Below are 18,296 nucleotides of genomic sequence, written 5' to 3'. Positions count from 1 at the left end.
ACTACCTTTTTAAGCTTTTTATTCAGTGAGGGAAATGCATAGGCGAGTGAGGGCTCCATCTAAGAGAGAGAGGGAGGGAAGGGAAGTCTGGATCTATACCGAGCAGAGAGCAGGCCAAAAGCCACACTCAGCAAAGCCTCCAGTTAAGAGCAGCTACTACCAGCAACTTATCACAGGCAGCCAAGTGAAGGCAGGCAGTGCAGGCAGCCCCCGAAGGCCATGTGCCCCGAAGGCGCGGGGCAACACAGTGCGGGGGGGGGGGGGGGGGTCCATAGTGGCAAAAAAGGGCAAAAGGGCCAGGCCCACCCTGTTTTAGGCCTTTTATTCACTTCCAAAGGGGAGTGGTCAGGTAGGGGCATGAGATCACACAGGGAGTGTGGTCTTCCCGCTCGCAGAACTAATCACTTTTCTTTTTTTCAAAAAAGATTTCTTTTATTTTCTTGAAAGACAGAGTTACAGAGAGAGGTAGAGGTAGAGAGAGAGAGAGAGAGAGAGGTCTTCCATCCACTGGTTTACTCCCCAATTGGCCACAACAGTTGGAGCTGCGCTGATCCGAAGCCAGGAGCCAGGAGTCTCTTCCAAGTCTCCCACGTGGGTGCAGGGGCCCAAGGACCTGGGCCATCTTCCACTGCTTTTCCAGGCCACAGCAGAGAGCTGGATTGGAAGAGGAGCAACCGGGACTCAAACTGGTGCCCATGTGGAATGCCGGCGCTTCAGGCCAGGGCCTTAACCCGCTGCGCCATAGCGCTGGTGAGCTAATCACTTTTATCTTATCTGCCTGCCTACAACACTTGGACCCCTGTACCCACGTGAGAGAACTGGAAGAAGCTCATGGCTCCTGGCCTGGCTTCAGATCTGCCCAGCTCCAGACACTGAGGCAGATGGAAGACCTCTCTCTCTCTCTCTCTCTCTCTCTCTCTGTTTCTCCCTCTCTAACTCTGCCTTTCAAATAAACAAATCTTTAAAAAAAGAATCATTTCAACTAGATCTGTACAGGACCTTCTCAGCCTTCATTACTGTCCTTGAGATAAGAGGCTGTACCACTCCCTAAAGAAGTTCCTCCGATCCTAGAAACAGAATTCAGAGTCATCTTTGCACACGCTGTTTTTTTTTAAATGTCTCTAATTCAAAACAGAGCGAGGGCTGGCTTTCTGGTGTAGTAGGCTAAGCCACTGCTTGCAACTTGGTCATCCCCTATGGGCACAGATTTGTGTCCCAGCAGCTCCACTTCCCATCTAGCTCTCTGCTGGGACCTGGGAAAGCAGTAGAAGATAGGCCAAGTCCTTGGGCCCCTGCACCCACCTCGGAGACCCGGAGGAAGCTCCTGGCTCCTGGCTTCAGCTCAGCTCAGCCCTGGCCATTGTGACCATTTGGGGAATGAATCAGCAGGTGGAAGACCTCTCTCTCTCTCTCTCTCTCTCTCTCAGTCCTTTCTCTGTAACTCCTTCTTTGTGTAACTCTGCTTTTCAAATGAATAAATAAAGCTTCAGAGCTGCATGTTTTGGGCTTAATTCATTCAATACACATGTCCAAATCCACAAAAGTACATCACTAAGAGTGACTCTGTTCATCAACTGCAACAAAGGGACCACCTGGGGGGCCGGCTTGCTGACTGAGGGGCAGGCTTCTGCATGGGTCCAGCAGAAAGGAGTGTATGGCAAAGGGCAATAAAGTCCCATTTCCTCCTTTTGTGGAGATCCTTGGTGCAGGAACCAAGCTCAATTTCCCCCAGACCCTGCAAAGCAATTGGCAAAACAGGTAAGCGTCACAGGGCAGCTTGTGAAACGGATAAGAGGCAAGTTCCCAGCGGCTTCTCGAAAAGCCCCCTACTCCCTACTCCCCGCCAGCTGCAGGCCTCCTGCCTCCCGGCAGCAGCCAGTCCCTCTTCAGCCAGGTAAAAACCCAGCCCTGCGCATGCCCTGCGCACAAGAACAGACTGTTGCCCTCTTTGCAACCCGTCTCTGTTGAGGTCGGTTTCCAGCCCCTTTTTCCATCTCTCTTTTCTGTGGGTACGAAAGGCCAAAACCCTGAACAATTCCAAACCTGACTTGTGGGAACTCTCGCCACCCCATTTTACTGTCAGTGTAAAACTCTAAAAAAAAAAATGGTCTGTATTTTTAAACTTGAGGCAGAGAGAGAGAGAGAGAGAGAGAGAGATCCCATCTGCTGGTTCAATCCTCAAATGTCTACAATGGCCTGGGCAGGGCTGGAGCCGGAATCCAAGGCCACAATCCAGGTTTCTCACCCTCACGGCAGGGACCCAGTTACTGGTCTCCATTGGCAGACGCTGGAGTCAGCAGTCAGAGCAAAGACTCAAACCCAAGCACTGGAATTGAGCCCACGTACTCCGATGTGGGTCAGAGCAGTCGGCATTGCTAGGCTAAACACCGGTTCCCAAGGCCTCTGTATTTTTTAAAATGGTAAGAAGAGGCCGGCGCCGTGGCTTAACAGGCTAATCCTCCACCTTGCGGTGCCGACACCCCGGGTTCTAGTTCCGGTTGGGGCGCCGGATTCTATCCCGGTTGCCTCTCTTCCAGGCCAGCTCTCTGCTATGGCCCGGGAAGGCAGTGGAGGATGGCCCAAGTCCTTGGGCCCTGCATCCCATGGGAGACCAGGAGAAACACCTGGCTCCTGGCTTTGGATCAGTGAGATGCGCTGGCCGCAGCGGCCATTGGAGGGTGAACCAACGGCAAAAAGGAAGACCTTTCTCTCTGTCTCTCTCTTTCACTATCCACTCTGCCTGTCAAAAAATAAAAATTAAAAAATAATAAAAATAAATAAATAAAATGGTAAGAAGAGGCTTAACATACCCTCCTGGAAGTAAGGGAAGAGACAGTCCCTCTCTCCCATTTCTTTCGAAATTGTTTTCTCTGTCTTTTTCCAATGTGTAAAAATCCTCTCCACGGGGAAGTAAGCCACCGGTCAGCCCAATAGCTCAGGCTCGCTGCCTCCTGGAGTCCAGGACCACTCTGAAATGCTGCACTGAGGGACGATGGCCGGGTGTCCCACCGCCCAGCTCCCCCAGGGCAGAAGGGCCTCCCTCAGCTGTCACCTGACTCCATTGCAGTCCCAAAGCCCGCGCCTGGACTGGGTCTGCACGTTCAGCCCTGCTGTCTGCGTTCCCTCCACCTTCCAGGAGAGGTTTTCTGGGGATTTTGTTGTCTGTTGTCCGTCCCCGCCAGGCCGGGCCGTGTCCTGAGACACGAAGGTTGGCACATGTGGTTCCGGAGGGTGGGTACGGAGGCGATGGCTGGGCCTGGTGGCCTCCCCTGAGGCAGGGCTGTCTTTGGATGCACGGGTGACATCTGGGTTCCAGGCCAGGCCCTGTCTGCCTCTGATGCCCTCCCAGAGTGCGGGGGTGGGGGTGGGGGAGGTGGGTCAAGGTCACCCCTCTGCCTCAAGAGTCGCATGACCTCCTCTGGGACACAGCGAGAAAAAGTAGACTCTACTTTCCTGGAAGCAGAGGAGCCGCCGGGACTGCTCCTCACGGCGCCCCCTCCCTCGCCCTCCTGCCCCCCTCCCCCAGGACCTCCTACAGGCTTCCATCTGCTTTGATCTCAGAGCCTGGCTCCCCGCAGCCCTCTGCCCGCAGCCACCTGATTCCCGGTTGCATTGTTCACAGCAATTGTGGGCTCAGTGTTTACTCCGCTCTCCCTGCATAAACAATCTTTGAGCCTCTCCTGTGTGCCAAGTCCTTCAGGGCCCTGGGAAAGTCTTCTTCCACGGCCTGGGCTGCAGGATCCTGCAAACAGATCTTCATCCTCCAGGGGCCGTCTGGTCTGTGTGCCTGGCCACAGAGACACAGGGGTGCAGAGCCGGGCGGCGGGCCCCCAGCACGGGGCACTGCGGCCACAGGACAGTGGTGGGGAGGGGGGAGAACCAGGCAGGATCTTCAAGGGGGAGGGGCAGCAGGAGCTAAGGCAGAGGGCCCGGGGCCTGGAGTAAGTGGGGCGCAGCCAGGGGTTGGGTGGTGTTGGAGCACGTGATGAGGTGGGCCTGGGAGCTGAGCCCCGAGCAGAGCAGAGTTGCAGTTAAGGCTGTCTTCCCTCCCCACCAGGGGACTTGGCCTCCATCCTTGTCCAAAGAACCAAGGCAGTGACCGTGTGGAGCCATGTGCAGCCAGTACAGGTCACGGAAGGCCTGGGGAGGAATTGGGGAGGTGGGTCAGGGGGAGGGGCTGCACTGGGAGGACTGTGGAGACACCCCCTCCCCACCCCAGGCGGTGGGTGGTGGGAGTTTTGGCCCTGACTCAGCAGGGGACATCGGGTGGGCTGGAAAGGAGGTTCAGGGAGGGAGGGGGCCTTGGAGGCTGCGTGTGACACAGGGTCCCGTCGGCTGTCCCAGTGGCCCCTCGCGGGCTTAGCACGCCCGACAGGACTAACGCGACGGTGCCCGGCCAAGCAAATCTTTTGTCCGGGGCGGCGCTGACCCAGCAGGGCGCCGCCCGGTATAAACGGGAGTCCACGGAGGACTGGGCAGGGCGCACGATGGCGCAGCGCTCCGGAAAGGTGAGTACGGCCCTCGGCCGAAGGTAAACCGGGCAGGGGTCCTCATGCATGATCGATCGATCAATGCATCGGCCCTGACCGTGGGGCAGCCTGGCTGCAGGCCGAGGGCCTGTCTGGGGTGAGACTGTCTTCCGGAGCTAGGACGGGGTCTGAGCTGCTGGGCCCTGCTGTCCCCGCAGCTGCGGCGTCACCCAGTGGCGTTTCTTTCAGGGTCTCTTCGAGGGGCACGTGGGTCTGGATCTCTGTGACACGCTGAGATTTGAACTGTCCCGGAACGCCTGGGGCGGGGGTGGGGGCTGACTAGACCTGTGTCTGTGCAGGAGGGGTAGCAGGCACGGGTCTCTCCCTGCCACCTTGTCTAGCGTCCCTGTGCAGCTACCCTGATCAAACTGTGGTCACCAGAGGCACACCTTCACGTGTGACTCCCATAACAAAGCAGCCCAGAGCCCAGGTGCCTCCAGCAGCCAGGGTGTCATCCTTGTCCCACCCCCACCCCCCAACACACACCCGGCATGTCCACTGCCGGGCCACCTGCACCAGGGTCAGGGTTCCATCAAGGATGTTGGGCCCCAGACCCCAGTCCCCAAAAGTGAAAGGGGGAGATGCCCTTGACCCTGAGCCCCAGCCTGGCCCTTGCAGATCACTTTCTACGAGGGCAAGCACTTCACGGGGCGGAAGCTGGAAGTCTTCGGGGAGTGCGACAACTTTCAGGACCGAGGCTTCATGAACAGGGTGAACTCCATTCGCGTGGAGAGCGGGGCCTGGGTCTGCTTCGACCACCCCGACTTCCGGGGCCAGCAGTTCATCCTGGAGCACGGCGACTACCCCGACTTCCTCCGCTGGAACGGCCACAATGACCACATGGGCTCCTGCCGGCCGGTAGGAATGGTGAGTAGCCACTCCCCCGGGGGCTGGGTGCTTCCTGGTGGGGTGGCTGGGAGCCGGGCCTGGGCAGACACAGGACAAGTAACCCCGGAGCACTAAGACTGGGAGAGACCCCTACCCATCACCGCAAGCTGGTAGGAGACAGTGGAGGGGATCGGGGGCTGGGGCCACGTGGTGGAGCCCCTGGGAGTCTCCATGCATGTACCCTTACAGGCACAGATCAGGAAATCACTTTAAATTTCTGACCCCAAAACCCGAGCTAAATGTCCCATTAAAAAAGGGGGTTGGAAACATCGTCAGTTTGGATTTGCAACCAGATGGGGGCACCCTCAGCAGAAGTCAGACTGACAGAGACCTGGTGCAGGAGACCTTATGGTGCCTTTGCGAGCCTTGGAGGCTCTGATCTCCAACAGCCAATTCAGGCAGCTGCAGCGGTGCTGGCCGGCCGGCAGGGCTGCTGGGGGCAGATTCCTTGGAGTGGCACACAGAGAGAACAGATGAGAGGGTATGGTTCCCCCACGGAGAAAGACCCTCTATGTCCAGTTGCCTCTAGGGTGGGATTAGAGGATGAGGGTTCCCCAAGCCAGAAGCACCAAGTGACCTGCCATGAGTCGTCCACCTCCTGGTGGCAGGTGGCTGGTGCCCAAGCTTGGGGGTGAGAAGTTCTTGAGGAGCACCTCAGCCACGGGCGCACCTGTCTCTGGGTTGCAGGCTCCGGCAGACATCCGAGGGTCCTGGGGAAGGGGTCTGTCTGCGTGGGGCCCCCCGTCTCTCGCACAGGGGCTGCAGAACCAGCTGGCTTTTGGTTTCTCGGATTGTTAAGAAGCCTTTCCTAGTGTTCCCACAGGGCAGTGGACTTTTGGACAAGGGAAGCTGTTATTTGTGTGACCCACATCCTGGGTGCCTTGAGAAGAGAGTTGTCTTCGAGGTCAGCCCCCCCGCGGGGGGGCCTAGCCCCGCGTGGAACCTGTTGGGGAGCAGCCCTAGCCTTTGCTATTTGGAAGCGTGGGGGAATCTCGCGGGATCTGGGCAGGCCAGCGGGACTTCAGCTAATGAGATCGGTTATTTGTTTTGGATCTGGGGCTTCTTCTTTTTTTTTTTTTTTTTTAGAGATTTCTTTATTTATTTGAAAGTCAGAGTTACACAGAGAGAGAAGGAGAGGCAGAGACCGAGGTCTTCCATCCACTGGTTCACTCCCCAATTAGCTGCAACAGCCGGAGCTGGGCTGATTTGAAGCCAGGAGCCAGGAGCTTCCTCTGGGTCTCCCATGCGGGTGCAGGGGTCCAAGGACTTGGGCATCCTCCACTGCTTTCCAAGCCATAGCAGAGAGCTGGATCAGAAGTAGAGCAGCTGGGACTTGAACCAGCACCCATATGTGATGCTGGCACTGCAGGAAGCAGCTTTACCCACTGCGCCACAGCGCCAGCCCCAGGCTTCATGTTTTAACAAAAGGTTCTTTTACCGTTTTCAAATATTATTATCTGAAGGGCTGCCTCTGGCCTGTCTGCCAGTGGGGAGAAGCCAAACCAAGGAATGTGTTGGTGTGGCTGGGGTGCACCTGCGGGGAGCCAGTGACCTCGGCCCTGATTCCAGTGGCTGCTGGCCTCCTGGTAGCACTGCCCTCTCTGGATCTTGCCTTCTGAGCTGCTCAGTGGCTCTGAAACTTTTTTAAAGGAACAGTGCTCTTTTATCCAGCACATCTCAGTCGGAAAAGGAATAGACGGGTTTGGGTGGGAAAGGTGGGCCCTCACCTGCCCCCAGCCAGTCCAGCCCAGGAACCTTCCTGCAGCAGCTTCCTGTGTGTGGGGAGGGCAGGCTCAGAGCGTTTCCCCCCATTCTCCCCTGCACCATCTTGGGTCTGGAGCATGGGGAACACTTCCGCCTGGAAATCTTCGAGGGCTGCAACTTCACGGGCCAGTGCCTGGAGTTCGTGGACGACTGCCCCTTCCTCCAGAGCCGGGGCTGGACCAAGAGCTGTGTCAACGCCATCAAGGTGTACGGGGATGGAGCGTGAGTAGCGGCCGGGGCTGCCCAGCCCAGCCCAGCCGGGCCCTTCATAGCCAACTGCCCCCTGCAGCAGATGAGCAAGCCCCCCCCCCTCAAAGGCCCTGCCCCTCCCTCAGCTGCCCCTCCAATCTCATTGGAACAGGTGGGCAGCCTCTCTCTCATGGCCAGGAAAGGGTTCAGGGAGCACCCCAGGAACACTGGTGGATTAGAGGGAGGAGGGCTTGTCTCTGAGACGGACCAGGAGCATAGATCATCTTTAGTTTTTCTTAATCAAGAGACTCCCGCCCCCCACCCCAACACCAGGGCCTTCCAGATTAAAAAAAAGCTTGTGGTGGAATCGCCCACCCTGGCCACCTCCTAGCCTGCAAGGCTGACCTCTGACCCCTGTACCAGACCCCTCTGCTGAGCAGGCGTACGCCCACCACACGGGCCTCTCTGGGCTGGTGGGCTTCAGGTTGGCTGCCTCTGATGGACTTGACCCAAGTCCAGAGGGGCTGCTTCCTGCTCCTACACAGCTGACGGTCCCTGTGCTTGCCAGTGCTTTGCTGGCGGACCTGCACACACGGGTTTCCTGCACTCCTTACCCTGAGAGCCAGTGTGGGAATGGCACAGCCTGGTCAAGTCTGAACTGTTCTAGGGCTGGGTGTCTTCCCAGACCTTAGCCCTCTCCCTCCCCTCCAGAGAAGAGCCCCCCAACCCCACCCCACGTGAGCTCTGCCCCCTGGTGCACCATCTGTCCCGGAACCTGTCCTGGCTCCTGTCAGAGCAGCTAAGGGAGCCGTGCGCTTCGGTATTGCTGAGGTTCAAGATCAGGGAATTTCAGGAGGGGCGCAAGGGGGTGGTTATGGGAGCGAGGAAGACAAGGGCTGAGCTGAGCCGAGCTGTGCTGCCCGCCCTTCCGCCCGGGGCCCCACCTGCTGGGCTCCCTTCCCGTGCGCCTGTGTCCCCTGGCTTTCTCCAGGAGTCTGTCTTACGCCAGTCCTTCTTCTGCTCCTTCTCTACCTTTGCAAAATTTCAGGTCTGTGCTGAGTTCGTGGCAATGGGTGGGGAGGGGGGAGGGGGAGAGGGGAGGGGGCCCAGAGGGAGAACAACATCTGACCTGGAAATTTTGCTGACTCAATTGTGTTTCATGAGGTCAAAGTCATAGCATTGCATGGAAGATGACTGGGACCCAAAACACAACTCCCCTCTTGACACTTCAGAAAATTCGGGGGCTTGTTAAGTCAGAGGTGGGGAAGGTAGGGACTACTGTTGTATTTATTTATAACAAATTTATTTTGTTAGTTGAGCAGCAGAGTAATATGGAGAGAGGGGGAGAGGGGAAGAGAGAGGGAGAGAGAGAGAGAGAGAGAGAGAGAGAGAGAGAGAGAGAGGGATCTTCCATCTACTGGTTCACTCTCCAAATTCTCCCATGTGTGTTGCAGGGCCCAAGCACTTGGGCCATCTTCCACTGCTTTCCCAGGCCATTAGCAGGGAGCTGGATTGAAAACAGAGCAGCTGGGATTCAAATTGGTGCTGTGTTATGGGATGCCAGCATCGTAAGTGGTGGCTTAACCTGCTGCATCACAACACTGGCTCTTACGTATTTCTTTCAGAGAGAGACAGAGACAGGTATGGGGTGTGTGTGTGTGTGTGTGTGTGTGTGTGAGAGAGAGAGAGAGAGAGAGAGAGAGAGAGAGAGAGAGAGAGATAAACAGAGAGAGAGGAGAATCACTCCTCAAATGCCTGCATTAACCAGGACTGCGCCAGGCTGAAGTTGGGAGCCAGGAACTCCATCCAGGTCTCCCACCCCAGGGGGCAGGAAACCAAGTACTTAAGCATCACCTGCTGCCTCCCATGAGCCTACATTAGCAGGAAGCTGCAGTCAGAGGGGTGCTAGCTAAGTATGGCACCCAGGCGCTCAGATATGGTAGTAGGGGCTTAGCTGCTAGGCCAAACACCTGTCCCTGAACTAACACTTTTGACTGTGGGGGCGCTTGCCCTGTGGGCGGATGAGGCTCAGCGGTCAGGAAATGAATCAGAGGCTGCTGCTGGGGGCGCCCTGTCTGGGGCAGGGCATGGCCTGGGGCTTGAACTCTGAGCAAATACAAGCTCTCAGCAAGGAGAAGCTGCCTGATGGGGCCATGGGGCCACGGCTGGGTCCCCGCGCCTGGATGGTGACACTCACAGAGGCCCCCCTAGGAAGGCAGAGTCCTCTTGCAGGTGTAGGCAGGCCACGCCCCTCCTTCCCCTCTATGCCTCCCTGGAACAGTCCTGGGGGGGGGGGGGTCCCCTGCTCCTCCCTTTAGGAGACCTGGGGGTATTTCCCAGCTGTCCCAGCCCCTCCTTGGGGGGTAGACGTGTATCCAGGAATCAGGGCTGGTCCCTGCCACCAACTGTGAGTTTTAAATTAAAAGCGTCAGCAGTTACGGGCACCTCCCATCCCCCTTGCCCGGAGCCAGCAGGATCAGGAGGCCCAGGGCGGGGGCGTCCCAGGGCGGGGTCCTGGCAGCCGCCTGACCCGCCCCTCCGCTGCCCCCCTAGGTGGGTCCTGTACGAGGAGCCCAACTACCGCGGCCGCATGTACGTGGTGGAGAGGGGCGACTTCCGCGGCTTCGCCGACTGGGAGGCCCACAGCGCCCGCGTGCAGTCGCTCCGCAGGGTGGTCAACTTCTTCTAGCCCCTCGCAGGCCAGCCTGGGCCTCAGGACCTTGGGCAATAAAAGTCCTCGAAGCGGACGCGAGCAGGCCTCCCGAGTGCTTTCTCGGCCCCCGGCGGCCATGGAGGGGCTGGGGCTGGGGACTGGGTGGGGGGATGGGGGCGGGACCTGGGAGCGGAGAGGGTGAGTGGCCAAACAGCAGCTCCCCTGGGGCTGAACCCTGCCCTGACTGAGCACCGGGCCGGGGGCTGCCAGGCCACTGGGTGCGCCTGGGGACGGGCAGGTCAGAGCCCCTGCATCTATCTCATTGGGTCCCCGGGGCTGATCCTGGCCTGGGAGGGGATGAGGGAGGCCCCCTCCCTTGCCTGACGGTGAGCGAGAGAGAAAAGTGGGCTTCCTGCATGGACAGGAGGGCTCCAAGGCAACGCGGAGCGTGGACACTGGGCAGCAACAGCAGCTGCGGCACCCTGGCCTCTGTGAGAGCCAGGGCAGAGCCTGGCAGATGTCTGTCCAGGTGCCCTTGGCTGGTCGCCTTACCCCCACTTGGCCCCAGGAGCTAACATGCAGGCTTCCCTGTAGGCTGCACCCTTCTCAGGACACTGGGCACCCTGCGGGGGTGGGCTTGCCTCTGGAGGGGGTCACACGGCCAGAGGTGGGGGTCAGGAGGGGTGTGTCTGTCCTGGGGTGAGACCTCTGGGCCCAGGCAGTGGGATTTCTGGGAATCGAAGGGTCCACACTCCCAGCCCCAATGCCATCCCCAGCCAGGTCCAGCCTCTGCCCCCTGGCCACTGGGGGTGGCCAGGGTGATTCCTCGCCCCTGCGCGCAGCCCCCAGTAGAATCCTGAATGGAGACTGCAGATGTGGTGAGGGGCAGTCTCGAGTCCTCTGGGGGTTCCTGGGCACCTGGGACAGGTTCACAGAGATGTCTGCTGCCGCCTGTGCTGGGACCGAGACCCTGGCTGGAGGAGGGACCGGAGCACCTGCCCCATCCTGGCCGAGGATGCTGAGCCAGCTTTGCAAACCCCAGCAGGACGGAGGGTGCCTCCCCTGCCCGCCTGCCTCCCGTCTGCCTTCCAGGCCGGCCTCTGGAACGTCTGGGGAAGGCAGGCAGGCGCTGGAGTTCGTGTGGGGCTGCAACTGAGACTCGCTGACAGCTGAGGGGGTGGGCACAATGGGACCTGGAGCTGAGAGCCCTGGAAAGGGGCGCAGAATCGCTGGGCCTGGGCGGACAATGGGTCGGTGGTCCCAGGGAGGGTGGGGCTATTTGTCCTGGTTCCCTGGCTAGCTCCCCTCCCTCTCCCCCCACCATTTCCTGCTGGGAGAGAAATGGCGAAAGATGCCTCCTTGAGGGCCACCGTATTCACCCAGGATGAACACTCCTGTCCAGAGCAAAGATGTGGGGGCCCCTGTGAGGCTGCTGGGAGACCCCTCTAAGCTGCCTCAGGACGACAGAGGCTGGGCAGGACCAGACACCCCCAGGAGGTGGTGGGGGCTGCACAAAAGGCATTCCTTGTGCCCCACCCTGTACCCCACCGAGCGGGAGCCCTGGAGAGCCCACTGGCACTGAACTGAACACTGCATGCCCTGAAGGCTCAGATCTTGAACTTGAAGAACCAGCAGCAAACCAGCCCCCGTCCTGCCATCCAGTCTGAGGCCGAAACCAGGCTTTCTGAAGTGGGAAGAGGGCTGATTTAACTCATGTCTTGGTTTTATTTTCCTTTCTTTTTTTAAAATAGATTTATTTCTTTGAAGGGGAGACTGACACACACAGAGAGAGGAGAGAGAAGAAAGCATCCATCCACTGATTCCTGGTTCACTCCCCAACTGACCACAATGGCCAGGGCTGGGCCCGGCTGAAGCCAGAAGCCTGGAACGCCATCTGGCTCTCCCATGTGGGTGCAGGGGCCCAAGCATTTGGGCCCTCCTCCGCTGCTTTCCCAGGCACATGAGCAGGGAGCTGGCTGGGAAGTGGGGCCTCTGGGATTTGAACCAGCGAGCTGATATAGGAAGCCTGTGTTAGGGGTGGCAACGCAGCTCGCTGTGCCACAGTGCTGGCCTGCCCTTGTGTTTCGTTTCCCTGACAGTTTGTCAGGGGAGTGGTGCTTTATTTGTGAGTTCAGCCATATCCCTTGTGTAGGCTCCCCTTGAGGCCGAGTGTGACCGTGGCATGTCCCGTCTCTCCCACGGCCACCGCCCAGCCGGCTCAGATGCGACCCCTCGCAGTCCTGTGCCCGCAGTGACGGTGGTGACGGTGACGATGCTACTAATGAACACGTATCAGCGCTGATTTTATGTCAGGCTCTTCAGTAAGCAGAAACCAGGTCACTTTATTATGCACGACAACCCTAAGACTGTGACATGCTTAGTATCACTACTGTACAAATGACAAGAGCCAGACACAGAGAGGTTAAGGGGTGGACCCAAAGTCATCCAGCAGTCAGGGTTCAAGGCCATGGTGGCTGATCCCTTGACTAGTGCATATACACAGGGACACATATTTTTGGTGCCAACTTGGAGAAAAATCGAGTGTCTCCAGGCCTCAGTTTCTGCTCTGGGAGATGGGGACAGTTGTGTCTGTTGGACCATCCATCTACACCTGCACAAGCCAGGCAGCCCCTGAGACGGTGCCATGAGCGCTGGGCACGAGTAGACGGTGCCCAGGGCCGGGGGAAGCAGGAAGGAGCCGCTGCCCTGCGTGAGAGAGGTTAACGTGAGTCTGGTTCTCACTGTCCCTCCCTGGAATGTCACCTCGCACCATCGCTGCTCAGGCCGCAGGGGCCTCAGGTGTACGGTGGGGATACCATGCCTGGTCTTTGTCGGGAAGTGGTTCCTGGGGAATTAATTAAGTGACCCACCAGCCCCTCGGGCTCGGGGGCTCGGTCCAGCTCCCTGCAGTCGGGGAAGGAGCCAGGCCCCGCAGCCCTTCCAGGCGCGTTCCAGAGGTTCCTCCTGACCTTTTCCCTCTCGCCCCAGCTCCAGGACTGGCGGCATCTCATTAACCGGTGATTTAAGACCTCTTGGGCAGGCTTCGAGCTCCTGGGTGACCTCCCCCTCACCCCAGCCCCTGCTCCCTAATCTGTCAGCAAATCTGCTTTTCTTTTGAAAGAAGAAAAACAAGCTTCCCGCCACAGTGCTTGTGGGCAGACTTGTAATTCATCTGAAGTCGGTCCAGGGGGTCCGAGGAGCGAGGATGAGAGCCACGCATGCCTCACATACCACTGTCTCAGCTCTGTGGTTTGGAAAGCCCTGGGTCCCCCTGCCCTGCCGGGCCCCTGCTGACCAGGGACCACATGTACTGTTTATCAGGCCCGGCCTGACCACAGGAAAAACATTCCCTTTGAAACCCCTGCAGATGCTTTTTCCCTGCGGCCCCTGCCCTCCCGGGCCGCCCTGCCCCTCCCGCGGCGGGCGGCCTGCCCTCCCCCGGCCCTCGCTCCCCCAGGTCCCCGCCGGCCACCTTGTTCTTGGTGGAGGCTTCCTGTCTCTGCCTGTCCCTGCACATCTGTGTTCCCCTTGGGAAGGCCACGGCACATTTTCAATCAAGAACTGCTGGATGAGACAGCTTGTGCGCTGGGCTCCAGAGTCCCCGTCTGGGGAGATGACAAAGTTCTGGAACCGCGTGCATGTCCTCAACGCCACAGAGCTGTTCACCGAACACGGTTAGCAGCACGCATGTGGCTTAGTGGTTAAGACACCATTTCGGATGTCCTCTCCCGTGTCCCAGGGCTTAGGTTACAGTTCCAGCTCTGCTCCCCATTCCGGCTTCCTGCTAACCTGGACCCCGGGAGGCAGCTTGGATTTGAGTGCGCAGCTCGCAGATCTAGCTCCTGGTGTTGGCTCGACCCAGCCTCAGCAGATGCGAATGTTGGCGGAGTGAACCGTCTGCCAACGGGAGATCTCCGTCTTTCTCTGCCTTGCAGATAAATTAGTAAGTTAAAAAAAAAAGAGGGCTGGCGCCGCGGCTTAATAGGCTAATCCTCCGCCTGTGGCGCCGGGACCCCGGGTTCTAGTCCCGGTCGCTTCTCATCCTGTCCAGCTCTCTGCTGTGGCCCAGGAGTGCAGAGGAGGATGGCCCAAGTCCTTGGGCCCTGCACCCACATGGGAGACCAGGAGAAGCACCTGGCTCCTGGCTTCAGATCAGCGCTGTGTGCCAGCCGCAGCAGCCATTGGGGGGTGAACCAGCGGAAAAGGAAGACCTTTCTCTCTGTCTCTCTCTCTCACTATCCACTCTGCCTGTCCAAAAAAAAAAAAAAAAAAAAAAAAAGGTTGACTGAGAGAGTCATATGGACTGTGCCCCACACAAGGCATGCAGCTGCTAGCTGTTGAGGTGCTGTGGGCTCTTGGGAGGTGATTTGGGTATCAAAGAGCTTCCCTGGCCCCTGGGGGACACCTGGCCCACACTCTCCTTTCTGGGAAGTCTGAAGCCTTCTCCCTGACATGTGTCCCACGTGTCTCAGCGTGGGATGGGCACTGCAGACACACTCTCAGCAGGGCACCCAGAGAGCCCTGAAGTGGCCAGCCTGCAGGTGCAGCTCAGCCTGGGCCCTTGGTGGCAGCCTGAGATGCAGGAAGAGTGGCTTCCCTTGGGGCTTGTGAAGCTTGCCCTGTGCAGCGAGGTTTTGTAAACCATCTCTTGGCTTCCCCACCGCCTGAGGCTGTGCCAACTTTGGAATCCATGATGTGTCTGCTCTGTGGGGGAGGGCGCCCTGGGAGCTGGCTCAGCATGTGTCGTGGGGACAGACTGAGCCTTGCATGACAGTCACTCTGCCCTTGGTCCAGGACTGCGCTCCTGGGAGGATGGGGGCAGGGGTGGATGGCTGCTTGGGCTGGGGTGGGGTCAAAGGTCAGGGTAGTGGGCAGGAAGACCCTCTCCACTCACCTTGCCTGTTTCCTAGCACCAGGAAGGAGATCCCACCAGTGGGGATGGATCGTTGGCCTGGGGTTGGCTGCGTTGTCTCCCTTTCCCGCAGAGTGGCCAGTTCTGCGCCTGGGGGAGAGTCCCCAGGGAGCCAGACACAGGAGCTGGGTAGCAGGCCCACTTAGTCCATATCACAGCGGGGGTCCAGCCTGAGTCCTGGGCCCCAGAATTCCTGAGCCACGTGGACAGAAACAAACAGGGCACTGGGAATGGGGGGCACCCGTCCAAGGGGATTGCCAGGTGGAAGTCGTTAGAGACAGGCAACAGACAGAGGGACCCTCTCCCCAGCCGTCGCTGCCTCTGAGCCGGCAGGAGGCCCCACATGGCGCCCAGGCCAGGGAAGGTGCCCTCTTACCCATGAAGTAAGATTGGGAGGTATGTGGAAAACTCCTTGGGGCCGAGGGGTGCTGCAAAAGAGGTTGTAGCCAGAGAGTTGAGGCCCAGGTACGGTGGGCATCCCTCCCGGTGTCCCCGGTGCGAGTTGCTACGTTCTGTGCCACGGGGCCTCCCCATCGGGCCAGAGCAGGCGAGCCACCAGGCTCCGTTCCATAGGTTACCAAGTCCAAAAAGATAAAAGACACGAGGTTTCCGGGAGAAACAGAGCTGTTCCCGGGAGCCAGGCCAGAGAGAACTTCCCCTGTGCGTCCTCTGTACCCCAGCCGCTGACTCACAGGCCTCAGCCGCCGCTTGGTCCTCCACAAGGAAAGAAAGGCACACACTCCCCAGGAGCTTCGCCAGCGACACCCCGCGGGGTTAGGCCTGTGGCGCGACACCTAGATAGGTTTTTGGTTTTTATCTGGGTGGACAAGAAGAGTTTATATATTAACACTTAGCTAATTTTTTAAAAAAGATTTACTTATTTTGTATTTGTTTATCTGAAATGTTGAGAAGGAGGGAGGGAGGGAGCTCTTCCACCTGCTGACTCATTTCCCCAATGGCCACAACAACCAGGTGTGGCCAGGCTGAAGCCAGGAGCCAGGAACTCCTTCCAGATCTCTCTCCCACATGGGTGGCAGGGTTGCTGTCTTACCAGCTGTCTTATCAGCTAATTCAGGAAGCTAGATTGGAAGCAGAGCAGCTGGGACTCCAGCTGGCACTCCCATGTGGGATGCAGGTGTTCCAAGCAGCCTAACCTGCCATGCCACAAGCCAGCCCCTTTCAGCTAATTTTAAGTGTATCTAACTGGGTAATTAATATGAGGCTTGCTTATCAGTAAATACCAGTTAGAATGATACATCTATTGGGTAGTTACTATGCCACAAATACTGTACCAACCCATTCGTACATATAATAGAGTGTATATATTAATTTTCTTAAAGAGGGAGAGGGGGATCTATCATCTGCTGGTTTACTCCCCAAATGGCAGCACCAGCCACGGCTAGGCCAAAGTGAAACCAGGAGCCAGGAACTCTGCGCGGGTGGCAGGGCCCCAAATACTTGGGCCATGATATGCTGCTTTTCCAGGTTTGTTTCTGTTGCCTAAACAACCAGGAGCCCTAAGAGAGAAATGTCCACGAGGCACAGGATTGAGGGCCCCAGGCCACGGGAGAAATGCAGGGTGGTTGGCACTGCTTGGAGAGAGCTTGATGGGCAGAAAGCAGCTAAACTGCTTCTCGTCAGGGATGGCGTGGTGGGGGTTGACACCATGATGTGAATGCTGGGGTGCTAACCCCACCATCTCAGCACCTGACTCCGTTTAGGTCATGGCAATGCACTTAGACTGGGGCATGGGGCCGGCGCTGTGGCGTAGTGGGTAAAGCCACCGCCTGCAGTGCCAGCATCCCGTATGGGTGCCAGTCCGAGTCCTGGCTGCTCCACTTCCAATCCAGCTCTCTGCTATGGCCTGGGAAAGCAGTAGAAGATGGCCCAGGTCCTTGGGCTCCTGCACCTGAGTGGGAGACCCAGAGGAAGCTCCTGGCTCCTGGCTTTGGATCGGCGCAGCTCCGGCTGTTGCAGTCAATTGGGGAGTGAACCAGCGGATGGAAGACCTCTCTCTCTCTCTCTCTCTCTCTCTCTCTCTGCCTCTCCTTCTCTCTCTGTGTAACTCTGACTTTCAAATAAATAAAGAGATCTTAAGAAAGAAAAAAAAAAAAAAGAAAGAAAACAGGGCCTGTCTTGGTCTGCTCAGGCTGCCACGCAGGATACCAGAGACTGGGCGACTGCACCCCAGAACGGTGGTGTTTTCTCCGGATTGTGAGGCCGTGGGCTGAGTCAGTTCCTGGTGAGGCCCCTCTTCCTACCTTACAGCTCTGTCCTCACGTGGCTGAGAGAGTGGATTCTCCCCTCTTCTCAGAAGGCCACCGAGCCCCCAGGATTAGGGTCCTGCCCTTCCATCCCATTTCACCTTAACTAGCTCCTAGGAGTCCAGCCTCCACACATGGGGGTGGTTTGTGGGGTGGGGTACCAAGACCACGCTGGCGTGGGAGCTGCCACCCTAATAAACAGGGAAAATCTGGATACACACACACACGGGGACAAGGTCATGTGAGAATGAGGTGGAGATCCAGGTGGGACTTCTACAGCCAGGGAATAGCGCAGGTGGCCAGCAAACCTCCGGAGCCGGGAGAGGGGCCTGGCCCAGATTCCTGCAGCCCTCAGGCAGGACCAGCCTGTTCACACCTTGATTCTGAATGTCCAGCCCCAGCACTGTGAGCTCAATAAACCTCTCTTCTTTATAAAGAGCTCAGCCTCAGCTGTTCTTTTACGGCAGCAGATGGTCCAAGGAGCCGGCGTCATGGCACAGCAGGTTGGGTTGCCCCTGGGATGCCGGCGTCCCATATGGATGCCGGTCTGTGGTCCTAGCTGCTCCATTTCCCATCCAGCTTCCTGCTCAGGCGCCTGGGAAAGCAGTGGATGACGGCCCAAGTGCTTGGGCCCCTGTACCCATTGGGAGACCTGGATGGAGCTTCAGGCTTCTGGCCTGGTGCAGCCCTAGCTGTTGCTGCCATTTGGGGAGTGAACCAGCAGATACAAGAACTCTCTCTGTCTCTCCCTCTCTTTCTGTAACTCTGCCTTTCAAATAAATAAATAAAATCTTTAAAAAAAAAAAAAACCCACAGATGATACGGTCTCCAAATTCATCACGTACTTTGAAACATCCCCACGATGTGTCTGGACCTGAGAAAGACGCTGCTCCCTCAGGCGTCATTGTTCCTTGTCCAGTTGCAGAATGTCAGCTTGCATGGCTTAGCCTGGGGGAGATGGGCAGAAGGGAGCCACGTGGGGAGAGAGACACTCAGAGAAACTGCAGGAGCTCACTAAGTCACACCATCAGGAACCTGGAGAATGCTTGGGGGAATGAAGTTTGAGGGTGGTTGGCCAGAGAGGGAAGAACAGGATT

At 58.0% G+C, this 18,296-nt stretch overlaps 1 protein-coding gene across 1 annotated transcript; it reads left to right on the top strand.

The window, feature by feature from the left end:
- Positions 1-4,487: 4,487 nt before the first annotated feature.
- Positions 4,488-10,059, top strand: CRYGN (crystallin gamma N). The gene is made up of 4 exons (XM_062193812.1): positions 4,488-4,508; positions 5,148-5,396; positions 7,258-7,403; positions 9,924-10,059. Exons 1-4 carry the CDS (start codon positions 4,488-4,490, stop codon positions 10,057-10,059), a joined length of 552 nt encoding a protein of 183 aa, XP_062049796.1.
- Positions 10,060-18,296: the final 8,237 nt, after the last annotated feature.

Source organism: Lepus europaeus, chromosome 5 (assembly GCF_033115175.1).
Source record: "Lepus europaeus isolate LE1 chromosome 5, mLepTim1.pri, whole genome shotgun sequence".
In the NCBI taxonomy this organism is placed as follows: domain Eukaryota; kingdom Metazoa; phylum Chordata; class Mammalia; order Lagomorpha; family Leporidae; genus Lepus; species Lepus europaeus.
This window is presented reverse-complemented; position numbering and strand designations above follow the sequence as displayed.

Coding starts and splice junctions, on each gene's coding strand:
- CRYGN (XM_062193812.1), top strand. CDS start 4,488: ATGGCGCAGCGCTCCGGAAAG. Junction 5,397..7,257: donor CCTGCCGGCCGGTAGGAATG/GTGAGTAGCCAC, acceptor TTGGGTCTGGAG/CATGGGGAACACTTCCGCCT. Junction 7,404..9,923: donor AAGGTGTACGGGGATGGAGC/GTGAGTAGCGGC, acceptor CTGCCCCCCTAG/GTGGGTCCTGTACGAGGAGC.